A 14,862-nucleotide genomic window follows, 5' to 3' on the forward strand; every position below is an offset into this window, starting at 1 on the left:
TAACTTAATAATTCATTTAGTACCTATGTATAATATTAACAAATTCAATGTCATAAAAGTATATTAATTTACATATATTATTATCAAATAGACTAATTCATTTTGTATTGAAAAAATCATTTAAGCTATAGAAGCACTTATTTGTTAACCACTGATGCAGTCTTCTTTTAAAAACTTTGAACGGTAAATCTTTCAATTCATTGGGCAATTTATTATATATTTTCACAGACATGCTGAAACAATTTCTACTAAAAGATGCAGTTCTACAGAAGGGCATTATGAGTTTATTTGGATACCTTGTGTTTAAAACCTTCTGGCTTTTTTTTGTATAGAAATCACACATATGTTTTTGAACAAATAGGCTTATTTCATAAATGTATAGGCATGGCAGCGATAGAATTTTCAATTTTTTAAATAGCGGTCGACAAGAATCTTCTTCTGTCCAATAAATAAATGCCCTATGCTCACCGAGTTGCCCCATATGACCAATGAATTCGATGAATACAAATTTAATAGAAATTAACTATGCGATCACAAGTAGGTAATAAATACATTGTGGTGAAAACTTATAAAATACTAATGCACTTGTACTGTTGAGTTTTGGTTAGGAGAGTGTGGAGCCCGAGCATAACAGCATCTCAACGATGGAATAGAATATAAAAGCGGAAGTGATACGCAGCTATTGCTCGTGTGGCACAAGTATGCTGAAGTCCGGAACAATATTCGCAACGTGTCGATCGTAACGAAAAATATTACAACTATAATTGACATTAATTATAAATATATATAATATTTGCATATAAATATAACAACTATTTTAAAGATATTTTATTGTATAAATTTGTGTAATTTGTGAACAGCTGTAGCGTCCTCAGGCGCGAACCGCGATAGAAATTTCTGCCTTTTAGTTGCATGCTAATATGATATCTATTTCAACGAAGTTAAGTGTGAGTTTCTAGTTCATTAGACTGGAGTGATAGAGTTACCGCACCCTCCAGCGTTATAAAATCAAATTTTTAGGCTACTTCCGATTATATTTTCTACTCCGAAGCTGTCGCTCTGCTCAGCATCTGATCATGATGATCATTTCACTTTGTTATTCTTGTATTGAATAAAGATAACTTACGACAAATAGCTTTAATCGTTGTCAGCGCACAAAGTGTCATGATGTCGGATGGTGGTTTACCCACCAAATCGTTTAATTCCTTCACCATGGATCTGGATGTTTCGTTGAAAATTCCCTGGAACTCGGCAACTACAGGTGCAGTGAATGTGTTGCCAATCTTTTTTATATTTTTCTTCCATGTTGGCCCTTGAATTTTAATTGATTGAACTTTATTAATTGAATAAATACTGCTGTACTATTTTGGCTGGTTTCGATGACATAAAAAAGGCAACATTTCATAAAAAGAAACAAACCAGTAAAATTTTCTGTCCACCTACTTTTCATTCTGACAAAATGAGTGAATCATATTTTATTATAATTAAAAAACGAAAACAATCGAGGCACACTGCGAAAACAATTTATGATGCTTTCGGACCTAATGCCAGTGTCAGAAAGAGTAGCACAAATTTGTCTATGGCATTTTCAATCAGCTAATTTTGATGTCAAATGTATCTTGCACCTCGCTCTGTTACGGATAAAAAGGACGTTATTTTTGAGAGAGTGGCATATGGTCTATAGGTACTGGGGTGCGAGACGAGCTCACTGAAAGAATCCCCACGTCTCATATGATAACAACGTCTGAAAAGGGAGGTAGTTAAAGATCGAACAGGCTTCACAGACAGACTGTGGCAAAACTCGGGCTTACTCGCAATAAGGTGATTGGAAGGACATTGTTCATTATGAGTATTTACCGCCGGGCAGAACAATCGGTTTGGATCACTACATCCAACCAATTATAAGATTAAGGCAAAAAGTTGAGAGACGGAAGAGATCTTTCATCACGACAATGCTAGACCACACACATCTTTAGCCACTCAACAAAAATTAAGAGCTTGGCAGGGAGGTGCTAATACATCCGCAATATAGCTATGACCTTGCACCTTTAAATTTCCAACTGTATCGGTCTCTCTAGAATAACTTAGGCAGTGTCAGTTTAACATCGAGAGAGAACTTCCAAAACATCTTTTCGCGTGTTTTCGATCAGTATCCCCAAATTTTCTAGAGCAATAGGGTCATGTCAAGATAAATATATATAACTATGACAATGCAGAAAGTGGGTTGTAGTAAACTTGCTGTGACGGATGGCATTTCAATTTAATCGCACATAATATCATACTAGCTGACCCGGCAAACGTTGTTTTGCCATATTTTTTTTTTTTAGAGTTAGACCGTTTCTTGGATATTGCTTTATTTTTATAAAATAAACGTAGTCTAAGTTGCTCCTTATTACATCAGCTACCTGCCAATAAAAGTCGCCGGATTAACCGGAACAAACAGACAGACAGACCGACAGACAAAAATTGTAAAAAAAAATATTTTGGTGTATATGTATTCATAATATACATTTAGTAAAAAACGGTTATTTCAATATTACAAACAGACACTCCAATTTTATTTAAATGTATAGATAATTCACACAATATTTTTATAAATTATAGCCTATATGTTATTTTGGTGTGTAAGCTATATTATTGCAAAGTTTCATCAAAATCAATTCAGTAGTGATTGCGTTAAATAAGTTCAAACATACATCCAGACATACAAACTTTCACATTTATAATATTAGTAGGATTATCCAAAATTAAATATTTACCTGGAACAGTGAGTATGCCCTGTCCAAGCCACTTTTTGCTAAAATCATAAAAATACGCCTTTTCAACACATGTATTTGCGAACACTTTTGCTTCTTCGGGACTGCTTAGCACTGTAAAAATACATCTTTATGTAATACTATTTCTTTAAATTAACTACTTACTATCAGAGAATAAAAAGTTCGAGTTGAAAGACAAAATATTTAAGATTGTTTTCAAATAAACTGCACGATAATATTAAAGTTAGTTTGGCATAGTTAATAATTGCCTTGTTTTGCCAGTGGCTGCTTTACACATGATGCAGGTTAAATACTACAGCGACACCCTCTACCATAAAGTTGTAATGTGTAAGCATTATTGTGTTTCACTCTGGAGGGCGCCGTAGCTAGTGAAATCACTGAGCAAATGAGACTTAAAATCTTATGTCTCAAGGTGACAGGCGCAAGTGCAGTGCCACTAAAAATTTTTGAGTTTTTAAGAAACCTGAACGGCACTGCATTGTAATGGGGAGCACGTATCAATTGCCATTAGCTGAACGTCCTTCTCGTATTGTCTACTCGTATTGTCATAAATAAAACTACCATACCAAAAGCATTGGAAGGAGAATACTCTAGCGGCCCGATTTCAAACCCTCACTGTCCACAAATTTAGGCACGAATAATTATCATGTTATAAAATTATAACGGAATCATTGAGAGACCAAAATATTCTGTTGCATAAAGGATAAAATTCATTCTGGGATAATGCAGTGCTCTTTGCACAAGAAGAAGACTGCAAAAAAGATCGAAATGGGAGAGATCCAGTGGCATGGACGGGCAAAGAATAAATCCATCCAGGAGTCGCAGTATGTTTGGATGATTATCTGCTTAATCGTGAAAATATCATTAAAAAAAACCATTGTAACGCTCTCACAAAGGTTGATCTCAAGAAAATCAGGTTGTTCAGATATGTCAGTAGGAATAGACAAATCCAATCAAAAGGAGGGTGCACATTTCATAATATTTATCATAAAATATGACAACAATATTTACATCATTATGCCACTTGACGTCATGTTAAATTGTTAACCAATCGAGCAACTGACATACTTATCTATATAGGAAGACGATTTAATTGAAGTTTTGAGAAAGCGAGCTTCCATAGCTGTGATATATCAACAGCTTGATGTTCAGTTTGTGAACAACTGTCAAACTAATCTACATTCTCCTTATTCCCGCGGTGAAGTATGGAAGGTTTACTGCCAAATAAATTTGTAGTAATCTTATACTTACCGACAATAGCAACAGGTCCCAGCCAGAAAACAGCCGTTGTAGTATTGTTTGCTTTTCTCAGCTGTGACGTTTCCTTTAACATCTTAAATAGAACTGAAATAAAAAAGTAACATTAAATCATGAGTTCAAAGTCATTTTAATCTATATAGTAGCCCACTCAACGATGAAAAAATCAGAGATTATTGGCATATTTGAAGAAATTGGTGCCTAATACAACATACCCAAAGTACTGATGGATGGGAGTGAAACTAATGGGTTTGGGGTATATAAAGATAAAGCAATGGCTCGCCAACCCCCTACCACCAACTCATTGGGGCTGGGAAAGAGGAGATGATGGTATCCTAAAGCCGCAGACAACCAACGATCCAGTGGCACCTGACTTCATTCTCAACACCATATTTAGTCGCTGCACGACTGGGTGTGGGGTGCGATGTGGCTGCCGGACAACAGGAATTGGCTGTTCCAGTGACTGCGGTGTATGCTCCGTCTCATGCACTAACGATGCCCCCATCGGAAACACCGTCCATGATGATATTGATGATGTAATTCTAGATTAAGAGGATGATTAAGAGTATATTGTTATGGGGCAGTGCGGCCGATATTAATACTATCTTTGTGCTGCAGAAGAGGGCTATTCGCGCGATTTATAACCTAGGTCCTAAAGAATCATTAAGAGAAAAATTTAAAGAAATAAACATTTTGACTGTTGCTTCTCAATACATTTTCGATGTTTTGTATGTTCATAAGCACATTGAGGAATTTTCTAGAAACTGTGACATTCATAATGTTAACACGAGGAACAAACATAAACTTGTTATGCCTACTACTCGGTTGGGTCGAGTTAGTAAGTCTTTTGTTGGGCGATGTATATGCTTCTACAATATGATCCCAGAAAATGTGCAAAACAAATGTGTTACGAAATTTAAAAGAATTGTTAAAAAACGTTTGTGTGGGAAAGGTTATTATAGCATAAACGATTTTCTTAATGACACCACGGACTGGGAATAAAGCGAACACCCTCAGGCTCTTTAATTATAAATGTTTATTGTACGATATTACATTGTAATCCATATTTTATATTAAAAAAAAAAAAGCCCGCTGAGTTTCTTGCGCCCATTCTTCTCAGGTCTGAGGCAGTCTCATTTGAATGGGTGGTAGATTTTGACGTTCAATAAGTGATTTTAAATCCTATGTTGAATAAAAATATTTGAATTTGAATTTGAATTAAAATACACATATAAGTAACTTTTTTAATACATTCAATTCAATTCAATTTCTTATTGTGAATTTGGGTAATGTGTATGTTGAATATATTGAACAAATACAAAAATAACAACAAGCAACCAAAATCTGCCCGATTACAGCATGCATACAAATGCTGTTACAAAATGTTCATATTCCTATCAGCTAAAATGTCGAATTTTCTAAAGATTATATTTAAATGTCAAAAATCTAAATAATATATACCACAGTTAAAAATATTCCGTAAGGTAACTATATTAGTCTTATATATCAAAACATTTTTAAACACCGAGATCTCCTTGTGTTTCTATAATATCTCTAGTTAAGTGGCCCAGCGCAGAAGAAGCTTTTTGTGAAATGGGCACAACTACTGGGTGGCTGTCAGAGCTCAATGGCATGTCTTTTGCTGTTACGATTTTGAAATATATTTAAATTAATTTTAACAAATATATTAATAGTTTCATAAATATACAGACATGGTATTGTAAGAATTTTTAAATTCTTTAAATTAGGGCTTGCAACTATCTATAGCCATGGTAAACCATCAGTAGCGCCGACACTTTTCCTCGTTTCCCCAACATATTAAGTGCAACGGAGAATTGCCTTTATATTTTACTAATATGATTATTTATATAATTATGATTTAAATTTTCCTTCCAATTTAATAAAGAATTTATATTCAGACGTAAGAATTTTGTTAAATTTACTTCGTTGATACTTTTACCTTCATAATTTACATTCAGAACGTGCGATGTTTTTTCTCTGAGCCTAAAAATCATTAAGTTCGTTTTATCTAAGTTGATTATGAATTTATTATGATTAAGCCAGTTTATTGTTATATCTAGGGTATTCCTAACATTAATAATATTACTATCATCAGTAAAGAAGACCAAGACTTGGTTAAATCCATAAGTAAACCACAAACTGGAACCCTATTATTAAAATTACTCAAGTCAGACTTAAGATATTTATAGATTGCCATATTTATATTTTTGTTTTTACGAAAATCAAATTGTTCCTCTGCAAACAATTTATTTTTTTCAAGGACTCATAGCTAATCTTTTAAAAAACTTTAAAAAGAATGGGGACAAGTGCTATAGTTTTTCATCGATTCCTTGTTAAGTTCCTTGAAGAGTGGTTTTAATATAACAGTCTTCAGTTTATCGGGAAACACATCTTCAGCAATACAAAGATTAATGAAAACACTCAGTACCTACCGGTGAGATTGTAAGTGATACAAATTTTAAAACCTAATGAGTTATTTGATCATATCCTTAATATGTACTATTTGTATTATTGAGCGATTAAATAGTTGTATTAACATCAATTGGGGTTGTAGGTTTTATAAATATAGGATTGTAAGTTGTAACTAGGATGCCGCAATCGCTCGTCGTACCGCTTCGCTGCGGCGTATATTTGAGCGAAGCGAGGAATACTAAGTCTGTGTACATAAAAACAAAAACAATATAAAGAATCTTTTGGAATTTGGCGCCATATTTAAACATAAGGAATTAGCGCATTATTTGGTCACATGAGAGACTTGTGCTGATTTCAATATTCAATAACTAAGAACCTGGCAGTCGAATCCCTCTCCATTGACAGCATTGTTACTTATTATGATTTGATCAATCGGCTCAATTTTTAAATAAATATAAATAGCGCGTGCTAATTTAGAATAATTTGTAAATCATGTTTGTTTTTAATTATAATAATTGAATCAAGTCTAAATTCAAAATTCTGCCTCGACAATAACCTAGAAAATTTCGAAAGCTATCTACTCAAATTTTTTTAAAATCGGTCCAGTAATGGCCGATAAACAATTTAACACAGAAATCAATTGAAGTCACCCGGTGGGAGTGATTATTACCTTTATCTACGCCCATGCTTTAAATCCTCTATTAAAGATTCTGAAACAGTAAGCTTATTGCCAACATTAAAACACCCAATGTTCTAATAACCATTACATCATCCAAAAGAGTGTTGTAATGTTGTGCTGAATTTCATAACAACACTCCTATTTTTTTTTCATTCCCTTCATGCTCAAAGAGTTTTAACAGACAGTTACATTCTTATTGCTCGATGCGTGGCATCTGTATGAAATTCAAAAAAAGAACATTTTGGTTTACGCGCGTTCCACACCACCAGAACGTCACTCGCCGTAAAAAAAAGTAGGTTATTCGAATCCCCGCCATTTTTCTTCGATATTTTTATTGTTTTGTTTACAAAAAATGAGCGATTAATTTCCAAAAGAACATAATATTCAAGTGAATTTTAATTACTTATTGCACTATACAAAATGTAAATTACTACTAAAATAAATAATTCCCTCATTAATACTTAGTTTATTTGTGTATAATCAGTAATGGATGATATAAGGTTACTACTAGGACTGGCTGTTTTAATGTTAGCAGTAAGCTAACTGCTTCAGAATCTTTTAGAGGATTCATATTTTGGGTGTAGATAAAGTCTTGTATGCAACTGTTGATAAAGAAATTATTAAAAGATTTTGATATTTCTAACGGATCGCCAATCATATTATTACCAATAATAAATCGATTTATCTCTTCTTTGGGTGCCTTTACTCTATCATTACAACAGATTTGACAATGTTCCGTTTTGCCTTGGATTTATAAGTAGCACAGTTGATTTGATAAAAGTTCTGCGATTTTTGCGTTAATTTCATGATTTTGTTCAACCGTTTAGATAATTCTTTCAGTTAAGTTTTTTATTATTTTCATTAGCATCATTCTGTATTGCCATAGTAATGCATGATTTTTCTTAGAACAATTTTTAATGCCCTTAGAAAACCACCTTGTTCGTTTTTGCATATATTTTTTTATTTTTATTACTGGAAAGTATAGTGAATAAAAAAGCATAAATAGAGCGTAAAAATTATTAAAAGCAGACTCAGAATTGTTAGTATCGTAAACCTCATTGAAGCCAAGAGAACCTAGATATTCTTTAGGTTTTTTTTAGACTTTCTTTACTATACTGACGTGCTTCTGAAAACCAATATTTCAAACAATAACTAACTTTAAATAATTGCGCCGTATGATCAGATTAAGTACAGTCAAAAATATTTCCTTTGCAACCTTTAATGTTGTGGAAAAAATTATCAATGCAAGATGAACTGATTAGTCTTGCTAAAAGCTGAAAAAAAGTCCTAGCTTCTTTGATGTCATCATTTTCTTTTTACTATAGCAGAACTCTTGTATGAGACAATCAAGATTGAGAAAAAAGGTATTGCAATCACTTTATAAAGTTTTTGTCGGTCTATAAATACATAATATTATAATTTTATGTTGCAAAAATTCCAATGCACAGCATTCTTGCTAAAAAAAAATTTGTAACGAGTAGAGCTTTAAATTTATGTTGCTTGTGAACTAATAATGGAACCTACTTATTATCTATTATTTCTTGTAACATGAGCTCTTAGGGAATTTTTATATTATTAGTGATATCAAGTGAGCTGATATCATGGCATTGTCATGTTGTGCTCATTGATACATAAAACGTCAACTGATTTTTATTTATCAATATACTAGCTGACCCAACAAACGTTGTATTGCCATATAAAGTAATAAAAAAAACACGGGAATGTTAAAAGAAGAAGATCTGATTTATTGATGAGTCCATTAATATTCTGATGCAATATATTTATTTTATCATACACGAAAAAGATTTAAATGGTGGCGTGGATATATTACATTTATTATAAGTGTCATTTTTTAGATTATTAATATTAGTTTGCACGTTAGAATTGGAAAACTTTTTATTCAGCTGTTGGTCATCTTTAGGAAGATTGAAAATTAGACTTTGATGGCTTTAATTTAAACTTTAAAGTAATAGGAGATTGTCCCCTTTTTCTCTCGAGTCATTGAATAAGGTTTATTCAAAGATTTATGTGAATTGAGTAGATATTTTTTTTTGGGTTTGTTTCTTTGTTTCAAACTGAACTAAATTTTGTCAGCCACATTTGTAGATTTTGGATAGCACATTCTCTGAATGTTTCCGTTACTCCAACCAATATGTAACTGCTAACACAAACCTTTGCCATCTCCTCCGTAAATTTTATGTACGTGTCCAATAATTGGTAAGCTGCTGAAGCTTGTTAGATGTCCGTAGTTTTTTCTAGCTCGCCATGCGTAGATCTCCGTACATACATATAAGCAGGTAAGGAAAACGGCAGCACACAATAGGTACATCTGAAAAAAGGTTTTTTATTCATATTAATTTTTTAAAAATCTAACTAATCTGTACCTATATAAATAAGAATTTATATATACATGACAGATATTATGTTTATGATAATATTGAAACATTTTTACGCAAATTATGTTGTCCCGAACGAGGCACAGCCTGCAGTATCGGTGCAAGACAACGATAAATTTAATACAGTATACTTACTTAAACATACATAAATACATATAAATATCCATGACTCGGAAAATAAATCAATATTCAACATGTAAATGTTAGCACCTTTCGGGATTCGAACCCAAGAGCTCTAGCTCAGTATGCAGTATCACTAACAACTGGGCTCTATGGGTAGTAAATATTAAGATTTTTTTAAGTTTTATTAAATTTTTAAAACGGAAAACTAGCGGTACTGATGACGTATTTATTTTCAAGTGATTCAGACATATTTGAAGTGGCAACTTCTTTAGTATCTTTGTGATTTTCAAGTCGATGAAATGAAAAAGCGACAGACACATAATAAATTCATAAGATTTAATTAACGAGGGAGAAATTGACATTGGAAGCATTATACAGTGTATTAGTACCAGGCGATCATAGTTGAAAAAGAGATGGTCTTATGTATGACGCGACCTAGACGTATACCTCAATATATTCTGACGTCATGCGTATGACGTATTACTACATAGACACCAGGAAAACACAATACTTTGTCTAGCCATAAATACAATGTTACACTGTTGCAATTAAAAATAAACAAAATATTACATTTGAGTTTGGAATCTGTCATTTTTATATTATGATTGTTCGTTAAGTTTTCTCATTTTGGCGCCAATACATTTTACAGTATATTAAAATGGCGTAGGGTGATACTGAGAACCGAGTCGCTGTGATTGCATTACATAACGTAGGTATACAGCCAAATGCAATTTTACAAACTCTCCATACGCTTGGTATTAGTAAAATGTTTGTTTACCGGGCACAACTACTAGAGCCAATTCGCGCATTTTAAAAGATGACTTAGGACTTGCTGCATATAAGAGACGTACTGGTCATTTCTTAACTGATAATTTCAAAAAGAATAGGGTGATAAAATCAAAACAACTACTTAAGCGGCACGCATAGGGATGTCACAGAAAAATTTTGTTACAAATGAGATTTTTTTTTCAATTGAAGACCACTTTAACAAACAAAATGACCGTATTCATGCTCAAAGCTCTAAGGAAGCTTCCCAATTAGTCGACAGAGTATTAGATATGAAGGAGTGACTGAGCCATACTTTTGTGAAAAAGTTATCAAAACATCGGCACAACTGTATCAAGATTCTTGAGAAGGTAGTGAAGCCCCTGAATTAGGGCTTCCAATCCCGCGGCCTGTATTCAATCTCGGCATTTGCGGGACTACGAATTTTCGATCCCGCGGGATCTCGGTATTTGCGGGATCCTGCATATTGAAAATATGCACTTTTTAAAACAATGAATTTATCAACTCCACAGTTATTTACGTACATATTACTATTAAAATGAGATCAATCAAATTATACTGTTTTTTTTTTCACAGAAAAAAAACAATTCTTAATAAAAAGCAAAACAAAACAAATCTTTTTCAAAAAATACACAACATAAAATTACAAAATCAACCAAAAACGAAAACACATTTTAAACTGATAAATTATTACTTAATTATTAAGTTTTTCAGCTTTTAATATTAACTGAAAATATTTGCAAAGGAAATACAACATTTCCAAATCGTCGTCTGCCAAACTACTTTACTCTATTGCCTGACCAGAAAATGCCCTTTCTGCTTCCACACTTGTGGGCGGTATTCCTTTTAAGGGCTTGTACGTGAATGAATTTTTCATTTACGTACACACCCTTAAATTTTTATTCTATTCTAAAAGGATGTATCAATAAACATCACGAAAATACGAAACAGTTAATAACTTGAGTTATTAAGAATAATAATTCACGCAGATTATCCTATTTTGCATCGCATGCACGCTTATTTTCAGTCCCGCAAATCCCGCGGATCCCGCGCCCTTAATCCCGCATCTCGCGGGATTGGAAAACGGTGCGGAATTGGAAGCCCTACCCTAAACAACACCATATTCAATAACCAAGCTCGGTCTTTCCAGCAAGACTCGGCGCCGGGTCACAAAACTCGGTCTACGCAGCCTTGGTTGGAAGTGTACGTTTCGGACTTCATCAGAGCGGAAGGCTGGTCGACTAGTCCCGATTTTAATCCGCTGGATTATGATTTATCAGTCAGTTTTAGATAGTATGGCTTGCTCTAAGTGCCACGATAATTTGGAGTCCCTAAAAGTATCCGTACGATTGGCAGTGAAGAATTTTCCCATGGAAAAAGTGCGTGCTTGTATTGATAACTGGCGTCAATGTTTAAGAAGCCAATTTTTATATTTTAAATTGTGTTATATTTATGCATTAAAGTAACACACTGTAAAAGTAATAAATAATGTTATTTGCAATAGTATATATGGCAAGACTAGGTATATGGTGATATTAATGTCTTTCATAGCGGTTGAAATCATGTGTCATCCTAGCAACATGTACCAGGACCTCATATGCAGCATAGAGGTACATGCACAATGCTCATCTTAAAATTATTATATAAGTACTGACCCATTGTTGTTGTTCATTGGTGTTCGCTTAGGCCTGAGTTGTTGATGTGTTAATACATGTTTGTGCGCGCATGCGTAGTACAAAGCTTAAAAAGGCATCACATCAACCGTGGTGTTTTGTATACGTGTGCATATTATACGTTCGTAGAGTTTTTTCATCATTTCTATTATAAAATTCTTCATCATTTTTGATGGTTTCACTTCTACTACGTGTGAATTGCACACATGTTTTTTTTTATATTCATCCCCATTAATATACTTCATTCGTTATGTCACAACTGTACCGTTACAGTAACACTTTTATATTTCGCGCCTCCGATGAACGATGGTTGGCACTAGAATTTAGTGCAATGGCAACACTAGCTGCTATTCACGATGCTCTTAAAGGAAGTCAGAGCGAACGCACTCCGTCGTGGCACCGACAAACGGCTGTCAACGTGACTTAAAAATCAACGGTTATAACGTAACAGTCGCGCGCACGCCACATCTCCAAGATTCTATCAACCACGCGAGAATCCCTGTAGCTGGTGAAGAATCATCGAGTGTCAGTAGCAGTTCAAGGTACGTACGTGCATTGTTTTGTGATTGCTAATTTCGAAGTGCTAAGAATATCGTCATCGCCTCTCGCCTCCTCGCGACTCAAGCACATCTCACTTATAATTATGTATGTAGTTACAAACATACCTTGGCTGACACCGACTCCAAAAATTACAATAATCCTAACTAGAATTAGATTGTATAAAATACGCAATTATTTTTATACTCGTACTTTTTCGTGCATATGATATCTTTTGTTTTGGAATAGTGTTTTTGAAGTCGGTTGTTTTTTTGTTATTTTTGTTATTTTTTGATTTTTAGTGAATCTGAAGTACACTAACTAACAATTTGTCTAAATATGTTTAAATTATATACAAAATTTTTCAATGTAGCAATGAACGTAAGCACTTTGCAATTTGATTACAGACAGTAATTCTCTCACAGATCGAACCCTTACTGTAACTCGTTAAGGAGTTCCATTGATCATCATATTCGACTGCGACAATTACTTGATCATACCTACGTTACGGTAGGTGATTTAAATATCCTAATAGCATTTGTCGTCTTACATACTTATAGCAAATTTAAGACTTTTATGGTTTTCTCATGGATACCGGTTCACCCAGTAGAAAGTTTTGAGGTAACAAACATAAAAAAAATACCGATGAATTGAGAACCTCCTCTCTTTTTGAAGTCGGTTAAAAATTGTTTAAATTGGTTATTCGTGACAAATTTTATACCGTAATAACGCAGGATAATTTTCGCTGGTGATATAGTGACTCTTCTTCAATAAGGCTGTACTTAATTTTATTTTTGCTGTACTTAGTTTGGTGTCAGTCACACTGGACATGGACTAGATTTCAAGAAACCGGTTCTTTGGAAAAAAAGACCGAGATACGACCTACCTACAATAACAATGGAAAAAAAGACGACCTACCTACAATATCAATGGAACTCATTAACGAGTTACAGGAAGGGTCCGATCTGTGGCAGAATTTCTGTCTGTAATCAAAAATAATCTTAAGGATATTAGAAATGTGAGTGTGAGTGATAAACACACTCGTAGACCAGCTACGGGTCCTAAATTACTCCGTGGGCACCATATTGCAAAGTAAATATTTTCCCAAAATTGTGTGACGTGGACAGATGTAGAATGGAGCAAGGTTTTATTTTATGATGAAGGCAAAATATCTTAATTTGGTGCGGATCAACGTCGTAAACTAAGTACGTGCTAAGAAGACCAGGAGAGCGTAATGCAGAGATATGTTTTGAAGAAGTTACGCCGTACGGTACTCTGTCATGTTTTGAGCTGGCAAAAAATTGTACTGAGTAAGTTTTCGTAGAAAATGACTCTCTAAAAAGTGCTGCTGTGTTACCGACGACAATACTAAAGCATACCGAGCGGGCGACGTAGACGCGTACTTAAGTGAATTCAGGATCCGCCGTTTAGATTGGCGAGCATGAAGTACCGACCTCAATCCCATTGAGCATCTATGGGACTTTTTAAAACAACGTGTTGGATCATCCAGGAGCTAAAAAAATACTTTTGCTATTACGGCCGAATGGGAGCGTATTCCCCAAGAACTCATAAAAATCCGAACCAAAGCATGCCACGAAGAATGCCACTGCCAGCAGTTATTTCAGCCAGCTGAGGCCACGTAAAAGTCAATTTATGTTACCTTACTTTATTGTCAAAATAAGTAATTTTCTAAAAAATCAAAATAAAACAAATTAAGATTGACTTAATTTCTAAACAAAAGTTTTTCACATCAGTATATAATATTTATTTAATTTTGTTGCAACAAATCCCTTTGAAAACTGTTAGTACTAAAAATACTAAATCAAAAGTGTCAGTTTTTTGAAATAAAACTTCTTTAGGCGCGACTTGGGGGTAACTCAGAATTTCTCTTTGACGGAAGTAACGCTCAGTACAAAACTCAATTGAAATAACTTTTTAAGTCATTATAATTTAATGGTTTTAAAAAATATTTCAAATTGTTCAGTAATATTTTATAAAAATCTCCTGGTGTATAATTTCTTTATTTATTATTACTACCATTGCAATAAATAATATATAAGTTTTAAGAAATTTTCTGACATTTGCGACGTTCGCTTATTTGTTTTTGGTTTCTTCGCCTATTATTAGGACAGGCAAAGCGTTCGAGCCCATACAGCCATATTTGTTAATGTTCAATAACAATACTAATAATAATTTAACCT

The 14,862-nt window shown here is 33.7% G+C and overlaps 1 protein-coding gene across 1 annotated transcript in view; it reads right to left on the reverse strand.

The window, feature by feature from the left end:
- The window catches only part of LOC126965293 (uncharacterized), a 28,485-nt gene that overhangs the window by 12,432 nt on the left and 1,191 nt on the right, over positions 1–14,862 (reverse strand). Inside the window, exons 2-5 of the mRNA XM_050808811.1 lie at positions 9,319–9,475; positions 4,029–4,121; positions 2,760–2,870; positions 1,127–1,312 (exon numbers count right to left, since the gene is read on the reverse strand). Of these exons, the coding sequence (XP_050664768.1) occupies positions 1,127–1,312; positions 2,760–2,870; positions 4,029–4,121; positions 9,319–9,475 (547 nt within the window). The remainder of the gene's footprint in view (positions 1–1,126; positions 1,313–2,759; positions 2,871–4,028; positions 4,122–9,318; positions 9,476–14,862) is intronic.

The sequence above is a fragment of the Leptidea sinapis genome, chromosome 7 (assembly GCF_905404315.1).
Source record: "Leptidea sinapis chromosome 7, ilLepSina1.1, whole genome shotgun sequence".
In the NCBI taxonomy this organism is placed as follows: domain Eukaryota; kingdom Metazoa; phylum Arthropoda; class Insecta; order Lepidoptera; family Pieridae; genus Leptidea; species Leptidea sinapis.